The 10368-nt window shown below is 53.5% G+C and overlaps 2 protein-coding genes across 4 annotated transcripts; both read left to right on the top strand.

Moving 5' to 3' along the window:
- Window positions 1–1899: 1899 nt before the first annotated feature.
- On the top strand, window positions 1900–2568 carry LOC141040960 (uncharacterized). The gene has a single exon (XM_073507072.1). The coding sequence runs from the start codon at window positions 1900–1902 to the stop codon at window positions 2566–2568; it is 669 nt and encodes a 222-aa protein (XP_073363173.1).
- A 1211-nt stretch (window positions 2569–3779) lies between these two features.
- LOC123497080 (retrovirus-related Pol polyprotein from transposon TNT 1-94) lies at window positions 3780–9124 on the top strand. Of its 3 annotated transcripts, none has more exons than XM_073508492.1 (3): window positions 3780–6249; window positions 8609–8693; window positions 8782–9124. In XM_073508492.1, exon 1 carries the CDS (start codon window positions 3780–3782, stop codon window positions 5961–5963), a length of 2184 nt encoding a protein of 727 aa, XP_073364593.1. In that variant the 3' UTR covers window positions 5964–6249; window positions 8609–8693; window positions 8782–9124. The 3 variants fall into 3 exon arrangements, 2 of the variants coding, with proteins under 2 accessions (XP_073364593.1, XP_073364594.1); XR_012202554.1 differs by lacking the exon at window positions 3780–6249 and adding an exon at window positions 6268–6767; XM_073508493.1 differs by lacking the exon at window positions 8782–9124 and having other exon boundaries at window positions 3780–6241.
- The last annotated feature ends 1244 nt before the right edge of the window (window positions 9125–10368 follow it).

Consider the following 10368-nt stretch of genomic DNA (forward strand, 5'->3'; position numbering starts at 1 on the left):
TACGCTTGCTGGATCAAATCTATAGCTAATTAGCCACCAGCACTAAACATAAGCTAATCAGCCAGCATTCGCTAAAAGAAAAGGTAGTTAGCATCCATAGGCAGATCTCCAAGCTGCACCCAGCCTTGCACACATTTTAATTTGCTCTGTAGACACTTTATAATTCATCCTTTGAAGATTATCATAGAATAGTTGCACGTTGTTCTTGTACGTTACGGAGTAGTTCAAGCTACCTGTAATCTACTCCCTCCGTTCCTAAATATAAGTCTTTTTAGAGATTTCAATATGGACTACATACTGATGTATATAGACATATTTTAGAGTGTAGATTCACTCATTTTGCTCCGTATGTAGTCCACATTGAAATCTCTAAAAGACTTATATTTAGGAACGGAGGGAGTATGTGCATAATTTCAATCTTGATCTTTTTATTTGTTTTCCTGCGTACTTTGCTATTCTCTTTCTTTTCTGTCAGGGTAGAAATTACTCCCAAGATTTCTGCCTATTAGTGCCAAAGGCGTGCCTTGGCGCCCGCCCGCAGGCAGTTTGCTAACAATTTCAGCTTCAAATAAATTGTTCTCTGAATAACTCCAGCGGTGCAATCAGTGCAAGCGCTGGGGCACCAACAAAATCCTCACTGGTGTTACCACGGGTAATTAGACGATATGTAAGCCAGGAAACACATATATACTGAGAGCAACAAATTCTTTTTGAGTTATATATAAGAGCAGTATAAAAACAAAGAGAAATCCTAACTGGGAAAATTACACGGAACAACTGAGCCAAGTTCACTTAGAAATCGAAACTAATACATGATGATGGATAAGTCTGTGTACTAGGGTCGTTGTGGGGCTGCAGCACATGGTCCTTGTGGCAGTTAGGATAGAGTTCCTGACCATCAAGGACTGGCAGTTAGGATAGCATCTTAGACTGGCATCTTAGCAGCATCTCAGCATATGCTTGGCTGGCTAGCAGCCTATAAGTATGTATCCCCAACCCCTCAGGTTGGCATGGCATTGTGTGAGAAATAAACCAATGAAAATTGTCCCAACTCTCCTAGTGTCATCCACAACTATCAATGCTCAGGTTCAAAGGTCTAACAAGTGGTATCAGAGCCTCGTTATCTTGTACCCTGAGCATTTCCTGTGAGCAGCCTAAGTCGGTAGCAGCAGCTGCTCCGTCTGCCTCTGGTTACCTTCCTCCCTCCGGACTGTCGAGCAGCAGTTCGTCTTCAACAGCCTCCTCTTCACGCAACAGCCCCCCTGCAGCGAGCCATGTCTGTAGGTCGCTCTCAGCACACGGCTACCTCGAGCATACGGCGCCGGCAGGAGGCCGAGCGCGCCGTGGCAGAGGAGCGTGAGCGAGCAGCTGTAGCAACAGCTGCTGCGGCAGCAAGGGTGTCGAGGCTGGCTGCAGCGGAGCTGGCAGCGGCCAGAGCGGAGGTAGAAGCAGCCAGGGCGGAGGTAAAAGCAGCAGCAGCAGCAGACGCAGCACGTGAGGCTACGGCGGATGCCAAGGTACTCCGCGGCGGCTCCGGCAGCTCCAACAGCTCCGCGCCTGCGGACGACGGCGCTGACGCAGACCGCGCCAAAGTGGCGCAAGAGCGGACGGCGCAGTGGGCAGCCGAGCACGCCCGCGCTCCAGGTGGAGGTGCGCATCGCGACGGCGGCTGCAACGACCAGGACCGCGGCCTCTACGAGGTCCGGACTGTGGTCAGGGATGTTGGTCCCAGTGCTGGGGGCCTACCGTCACTAAAACCAACTACGTCGAGTGGGCCGGGATCATGAAGATCAGGCTCCAGGTGCGGCGCATGTGGGAGGCAGTCCAGGACAGCAGCGTCGACCACCAAGAGGACCGACGGGCGCTGGACACGCCCTCATCGCCGCAGTCCCGCCCGAGATGCAGTTCTCGCTTTCCAGCAAGCGGACTGCCAAGGAAGCTTGGGACGCCATCGCCGCGGCACGCATCGGCAGCGACCGTGCTCGCAAGTCCACTCTGCAGGCACTTCGTAAGGAGTGGGAGAGCCTGGGTTTCAAGCCAGGTGAGGACGTTGATGACTTTGCTCTCTGTCTCAACACCCTGCTGCAGAAGTTGGTGAAGTTTGGTGATGCCACCTACACCGAGGAGAGAGCTGTCGAGAAGCTTTTTCGGTGCATCCCCGAGAAGTACAAGCAGATGGCTCGGTCGATCGAGTCTTTGCTGGACCTCTCCACGATGACAATCGAGGAGGCGATAGGTCGCCTCAAGGTCGTCGACACCGACGAGCCACAACCTTCCTCGGGGCCCATCACCACCGGCGGGAAGCTGCTCCTAACTCGGGAGCCGTGGGATGCCAGCCGTGGTGACAGGAAGAAGGGGGGGCCTTCTTCCACGACGGGCGGCCGCAAGCGTGGCAAGCAGCGTAAGACGCGAAGAGGCCCCCGGGGCAGGGCACAAGGACGTGCCGAAGGTGACGCCCGCAGAGGCGCCAAGGACGGCGCCGCTGGCAAGCCCAAGCCGACACAAGACAACAGTTGCCACAACTGTGGCCGGTTTGGCCATTGGGCCAATGAGTGTCGGCAACCATGACAAGGCCAGGCTCACGTCGCACAGGCGAAGGAGGAGGAGACGGCTTTGTTCATGGCGCATGCAAGCATTGAGCTATCTTCGGCGACACCAGTCGCAAAAGCTCTCATCCACCTCGACGAGCCAAAAGCACACGCTCTTCTCGGCGATGGCTCCGGGAAGGACAAGACTACGGGGTGGTGCCTCGACACCGGCGCCACCCACCACATGACCGGTCGAAGGGAATTCTTCGCCGAGCTCGACTCTGATGCGCGAGGCTCCGTCAAGTTTGGGGATGCCTCTGCTGTGGAAATTAAGGGCGTCGGCTCCGTCATCTTCACCACCAAGACGGGAGAGCACCGGCTGCTCACCGGTGTCTACTACATCCCCGCGCTAAGGAACTCCATCATCAGCTTGGGACAACTGGATGAGAACGGCTCACGCGTGCTGATTGAGCATGGGGTCCTACGCATCTGGGATCGCCAGGGTCGCCTTCTCGCCAAGGTACCCAGAGGAGAAAATCGACTTTACGTCCTTGATGTGCAGGTGGCACAACCGGTCTGTCTCGCTGTCCGTCGGGACGACGAGGCGTGGCAATGGCATGAGCGCTTTGGGCACCTTCATTTTGAGGCCCTGAAGCGTCTAAGTGCCAAGGAGATGGTACGAGGCCTGCCATGCCTCGACCATGTGGAGCAGTTCTGCGACATCTGCGTACTGACGAAGCAGAGACGACTCCCCTTTCCCCAACAGGCGAGTTTTCGGGCCAAGGAGAAGCTGGAGCTCGTGCACGGAGACTTGTGCGGCCCGGTGACGCCAGCCACACCAGGAGGTCGACGCTACTTCCTGCTGCTCGTCGACGATCTCTCTCGCTACATGTGGGCGATGATTCTCGGCAGCAAGGGAGAAGCGGCGGAGGCCATCAGGTGCACGCAGGTTGGTGTGGAGGCGGAGAGCGGCCGCAAATTGCGCGTGTTGCGCACTGACAACGGCGGCTGAATTCGTGTCGTACTGCGCCGATGAGGGCATCCAGCGCCACTACTCCGTGCTGTACAGCCCGCAGCAAAACGGAGTCGTCGAGCGGCGCAACCAGACGGTTGTGGGGATGGCTCGGGCTCTCCTCAAGCAGAGAGGGATGCCGGCTGTTTTCTGGGGAGAGGCGGTGCTGACGGCCGTCTACATCCTCAACCGCTCGCCTACTAAGGCACTCGACGGCAGGACATCGTACGAGGCCTGGCATGGGCGGAAGCCGGCGGTCTCCCATTTGCGGGTCTTTGGCTGTCTTGCGTTCGCTAGAGCTCGGCCACATCGGCAAGCTCGACGACAGGAGCACTCCGGGAGTCTTCATCGGCTACGCGGAGGGCTCAAAGGCCTACCGCATCCTCGACCCAAAGACACAGCGTGTGCGCACGGCGCGAGACGTCGTGTTCAACAAAGGGCGAGGGTGGCAATGGGACAAGGCGGTGGACGACGGCTCGACGCTGACGTATGACGACTTCATTGTTGAGTACGCCCACTTCAAGGAAGCCGGGGGAGCAAGCAGCTCCTCTTCGCCGGGCACGTCTACCCCGGCCCCCAAAACTACATCGACTCCGGTGCCTGCTACGCCGACGGCACCACAACTGGCGACGCCGCATACTCCAGCCCCGGCAGTCACCACTCCGGGTTCGTCTTCATCAGCACCAGCCCACGCAGAGCACAACCCGATGAAGTTCGCTTCCCCGCTCACTCACGACGAGGAGCGTGTCGACGCGTATTATGGAGGCGAACAGCTGCGGTATCGCACGATGGATGATCTACTCGGCGACCAGCCGGTGCCGGGACTGATGCCACGCGACGTGGAGGCGCAGCTACAACTCGCGTGTGAGGACGGCGAACCTCGGTCCTTTGCAGAGGCCGAGAGAGATGCGGCATGGCGCGCAGCGATGCAGTTGGAGATGGATGCGGTCGAGCAAAACCGCACCTGGGAGCTCGCTGACCTCCCTCGTGGTCACCACACAATCACCCTTAACTGGGTGTTCAAGCTGAAGAGGGATGGAGCCGGCGCCATCATCAAGCACAAGGCTCGCCTGGTGGCCCGAGGCTTCTTGCAGCAGGAAGGAGTCGACTTCGACGACGCCTTCGCTCCCGTGGCACGGATGGAGTCCGTGCGACTTCTCCTTGCGCTGGCTGCCCAGGAGGGCTGGCGTGTCCATCACATGGATGTCAAGTCGGCATTCCTCAACGGCGACTTGAAGGAGGAAGTCTACGTGCATCAGCCACCGGGATTTGCGATTCCCGGCCAGGAGGGCAAGGTACTCCGCCTGCGCAAGGCTCTCTATGGCCTACGGCAGGCACCTAGGGCATGGAACGCCAAGCTGGACTCCACGCTAAAGAAGATGGGCTTCGAGCAAAGCCCGCATGAGGCTGCCGTCTACCGACGGGGTAGTGGAGGAAATGCCCTGCTGGTGGGCGTCTATGTTGACGACTTGGTGATCACCGGCACCAAAGATGCAGAGGTGGCGGCGTTCAAGGAAGACATGAAGGCCACCTTCCAGATGAGTGATCTGGGGCTCCTCTCCTTCTATCTAGGGATTGAGGTGCACCAGGACCACTCCGGGATCGCGCTTCGACAGTCCGCCTACGCCAAGCGCATCGTTGAGCTAGCTGGGCTCACCGACTGCCACCCAGCTCTCACTCCGATGGAGGAGAGGCTAAAACTGAGCCGCGACAGCACGACGGAGGAAGTGGATGCTACGCAGTACCGACGCCTTGTGGGGAGCCTTCGCTACCTCACCCACACACGGCCGGACTTGGCATTCTCCGTCGGCTATGTCAGTCGGTTCATGGAGCGACCGACATCGGAACACCAGCAGGCAGTGAAGAGGATCGTCCGCTACGTAGCAGGGACCCTCGACCACGGCCTCCACTACCCTAGGTGTCCGGGGGTGGCACACTTCGTCGGGTACAGCGACCACGCCGGCGACATCGACACCAGCAAGAGCACGAGCGGGATCCTCTTCTTCCTCGGCAAGTGTCTCGTGAGCCGGCAATCAGTCAAGCAGCAGGTGGTGGCCCTGTCCAGCTGTGAGGCTGAGTACATAGCGGCCTCCACTGCCTGCACTCAGGCGCTCTGGCTCGCTCAACTGCTTGGTGATCTTCTCGTTCAAGACACCAGAACGGTGCAGCTCCTGGTGGACAGCAAGTCCACCCTGGCTCTGGCAAAGAACCCCGTGTTCCACGAACGGAGCAAGCACATCCGACTGAGGTATCACTTCATCCGCAGCTGTGTGGAAGAAGGGAGCATCGAGGCGAGCTACATCAACACCACGGACCAGCTCGCAGACCTGCTCACCAAGCCTCTTGGGAGGGTCAAGTTCCTTGAACTTTGCTCCAGGATTGGGATGATTCAACTCTCCCACAAGACGACGTACAAGACTTAGGGGGAGAATGATGGATAAGTCTGTGTACTAGGGTCGTTGTGGGGCTGCAGCACATGGTCCTTGTGGCAGTTAGGATAGAGTTCCTGACCATCAAGGACTGGCAGTTAGGATAGCATCTTAGACTGGCATCTTAGCAGCATCTCAGCATATGCTTGGCTGGCTAGCAGCCTATAAGTATGTATCCCCAACCCCTCAGGTTGGCATGGCATTGTGTGAGAAATAAACCAACGAAAATTGTCCCAACTCTCCTAGTGTCATCCACAACTATCAATGCTCAGGTTCAAAGGTCTAACACATGATACATCAGTTTTTTTTTCTGCCATGGTAACATTATCAGTTCAGCATGATTATCAGTCTACAATCGCACCCAAACTTAGGAAAGTAAGACATGCCAGGAAGTAGTACAATACACTAATTTTGTAGAAGTTTGAACATAAAGTTGCGATTGTTAGGCTCCAGTGCTCCACAGGAGGCGGGTGGCTCTCTAAAATCTTCCAACCTGCTACCACTACCATAAAAGCAAATATAACTGTGGAGAAGGCGTGAATCATCAGCTACTGGGTTAGGTCATGGCCGTGACATTTAATGCTATATTGCTGTGCTAACCACTCCTATGACACGTATGGCAATAGCAAACAAAACAGGATTACATAACCAAAAGACTATAACAGGCATGAAAATGGGACCTGGCAGCACCACATACATCACTGATTCAATACATGGCACCTCTCTTAGACCAACCTAGCATGGACTTCTAAGAGTTCAGGTTCATCTGTTCACCTTTTCGACCAACCATGGATAAAGGTATTTACCTTCTTTCTTACTCAATCTTAAATTATTTAACAAAGTAGTTACTGGATGCTACACTTACCTGATAGAACCAAGTCTACCAGGTCAGATCTAGTGAACCTTCGTACAAACCATGAAGCATAACAGGACCATCGACACAAGTATGCCATGTCATATACTGCACCCAGATATTCTGTATAGCAGGACAAGAATAGTTCACAGTTATACACCAGACGATTAGCTGTAAGTCTTACATAAATTCATGCAACAACGAGCGAACGAACTGGCAGCCCAAGAGCAACATTCAGCAGTGCATTTTTGTTAGTACCGGCATGAAGGTTAACATTGCCCTTGGATGAGACTCTTCTATCTTCCCTGGTTCCAGCAGAACCTACACCAGAAGTAAAATTGTTTTATTCACTACTCAGCTTCCAACATGCTAGTGCTGAAACAAGAGAGCAGTTTTGAGTGGAAAACCCTGTGGCTAGCTGTCTATTGATAAACAAAAGCAGACTCTCATGCACATACATAATGAATCCATTTTTCCTGGTAAAAAATGATTTTTTTCCCCACAATTCACAGGGGGGAGTACAACTAAAAAAATCATGGTCGTGGTGTAAAGGAAAATCAAACCGGGGAATAAGAGAACCAGCCAAACCACAAAATCGAACATCAGGCACCGCATAATTCTGGGCGGGCAAGTACGGAAGAAAAACATGCCAAAGAAGTACAACATTTTCGTCCCATATCTGAGGGATGGGGAAAAGAGGCAGGAGAGGAAGAACAAAACAACAACAAAAAATGCCCTGACCTCACAGAGGAGAAACAAGGGACTGAGCCAGAGGAATATATTTCATCTGCATTCCAGAGAAAAGATCAAGCAAGCAAACAACAAACTTGGACAGAGAGCTAGGAATGCAGGAAGGGACGCCTGCGTAGCTTCATCTCGGAGAGGAGGACGCGCTCGTGCTTGTGGACCCATGGCGGTGCCGTGGCGTGCAGAGGTTGTCAGTGAGGATGCTGCCTGGATCCGCCTGTCAGCCGACGCGGTGTGGGAGGGATGAAGGCAGCACAAGAGGAGAAGCCAGCTTATAAAAAAGTGACTGAGATTCTCACTAATTTCAGGCAGCTAAAAAGTAGGCAACCACAACTTTCAAACATGATTTTCATGTGGTTTCCACCCAGGTTGCAATACGAAGTACAGTGATGCTTTCATCATTTACTCTCTGGAATTAGCTGTCTTTGTAATTCAGCTGATAATATCATGAAGCGATGCACTAAAAAAATGTTGTGTTTCAGCTAAGTAGAGGAGTATGAATCTGCATCTTATTATTGCTAGCTAGAAATCTGTCCTTTTTTGCAATGATTGTAGTTTGTAGTTTATTTTCAATTTTTGTGTACTTGGAGAAGAAATTGGTGGACCTACCAGAATGGTGACAAGTGAATACTGGTGGTGTTTAATGTGAAAACTTTTGCTGTAGGTTTGTTAATTGTCATTGATCCATTGCCTGTCTTGCGTGATTAGCAGCCATTGCTATACTGGTTGAACATTGGCTTTCTGTTTGTGTAAAGAACATTTCAGTTGGGTGACTAAATTTAGTTTATTAGTTTTCCTTTGCACACATTGGGTTGAATTTCATCATTGCACATCGAATGATGCAATTGCAATCATCCAATTTTGAATCGGATATAAATATGCATTGCTTCCTGCTGGTTTTGATGGCTTTTTTCATTGTTTACAGGTAAAGTGTAAGTAAATCTGGAAAATCAGCTTCTGCCAGGGGCCTGCTTACTGCTCTGCTCTTGTATGGTAACTGTATTTATAATATCATGTTTATACATCGTTTTATTTGTAGGTTTATTTTGGAGCCGAGATCACTTATGGTAAATGAGCAAGAGAAAAAGCTAAATGATAGTGAGACTGCAATATCGTCGATGCAGGTATGCCTGCGAATGACCCTTGTTCTGTTGTGTCGAAATTTGAAGGGTAAAATGGATCCTCACTCACATTGGTTTTTATGATGGCTAGACTTCCAAGGAATATCTTGAGAAACAGTTGGGAGAAGTGGAGAACAACGTTAGAGAGCTACTTCAGCAGGACCCTGGGCTTGCACGCCAGATTCTCTCAATGACTGTTCAGTGAGAGGTTGTTTCTGAATGTATTTCTAGATGGGACGTGTCAACAAGATTTGTGTTTTGCCCTGAGGAAGGAGAAGCCCCTTCTGTCATGAGCTTAACTGGAACTGGATTTGTGATGAGCTTACCTTCCATCATCATATTGTGAAAAATATGACGTGGACAATCCATGCCTGAATGTTGTATGATGTTGAATTATCATTTATCTATATTGCGTGCGCTTTCCATGACAACAAGCTTAGAGCATCTCTAGCAGGCCCTGTAAAAGCGGGGGACCTGTATAACTCCAGCGAGTATACGGCCCATTTTTCTGGCCAGAATAGAAACCGCATCCGTAGCCTGGCATGTAAATAATTTACTGCGGCCCACAAAAACTCTCACCCGGCATGTAAATAATTTATCGTGGCCTGCAAAAGCTTTCACCACACTAGTATATATGCGGTTTCATTGCTTGGATACGGGTCAAACCCTATCCGCCTCTGTCATGATTCCCCTCCGCCTGATTTCTCGCCACCGGCGAGCCTGAAAAAGCCATTGATGGTTATGGTTAGTCCTGGCCATCTCTGGCCCGGCCCTGTCGGCCCACCTAGGCCCGACCCTAAAATCTAGGGCCTAGGCCCGATGGGCTTGCCTGTGGGCCGGGCTTGGGCCTGAGTTTTGAGCCCACTAGTAGGGCCTGGACAGGCTTGGGCTTGGCATATTGGCATTTTAAGGAAGAGGCCGGGCCCACGGCCCTAAGCCCTAAGGGCTTTTCAGGGCTTTTTACCAGATGGGCCGGGCTTGGGCTTAAAAAGTAGGCCCGATGGTAGGGCCTGGGAGGGCCTAGGCCTCAGTTTTCTGCCGTGGGCTTTTTAAGGCCCGGCCCAAGCTCGACCCGGCCCGGCCCATGGCCAGGTATAGTTATGGTAGCTCCAGGGATGAGGCGGAGCGTCGCCGCCGCGCCAGATCTGAAGCCGCGCGCAAGCGGGGCGCGCGGAGGTGGCTCAACCGCGGTAGCCGCCCGCCGCCGGCGTTCGAGCGCCGTGAGCTGGTCGAGTTCGAGCGCTAGCTCGCTCGCCGCCGCCACGTCTCCTCCGGCTCTGCCGCATGGAGCTCGTCAGCGGGTGCCTCGAGCTCGCGACTCACTCAGGTGAAGAGAGAGCCGAAGGAGCTCGGGCCGCGTGCCGTCAAGCTCGAGGCCGACGCGCCGCCGCGTCGCGTGATCGGCCCTGAGGACTACCTCCCCCGGGGCAGGAGGAGCACCTCAAGCGCATCGTCCTGGAACGGTCGGCGAGGGAGCTGGAGTAGGCCGAAGAGCGCCACCGCAGCGAGCTCGAGTACGAGCACATGTTCCTCCAGACGTGCGTCGCGGCGTCGCAGGCGCACACGTCCAAGGAGGCGGACCTACGCTTCATGAAGGCGGAGCAGGCGAAGTTCTTCATCGACCTCGACTCCTCCGACTCTGATTGAGCGCCGACTCTGGGCAGCTATAGCACGAGCT

This window comes from Aegilops tauschii, chromosome 2 (assembly GCF_002575655.3).
Source record: "Aegilops tauschii subsp. strangulata cultivar AL8/78 chromosome 2, Aet v6.0, whole genome shotgun sequence".
NCBI classification, from domain to species: domain Eukaryota; kingdom Viridiplantae; phylum Streptophyta; class Magnoliopsida; order Poales; family Poaceae; genus Aegilops; species Aegilops tauschii.

Coding starts and splice junctions, on each gene's coding strand:
- LOC123497080 (XM_073508492.1), top strand. CDS start 3,780: ATGGGCGGAAGCCGGCGGTCTCCCATTTGCGGGTCTTTGGCTGTCTTG.
- LOC141040960 (XM_073507072.1), top strand. CDS start 1,900: ATGCAGTTCTCGCTTTCCAGCAAGCGGACTGCCAAGGAAGCTTGGGAC.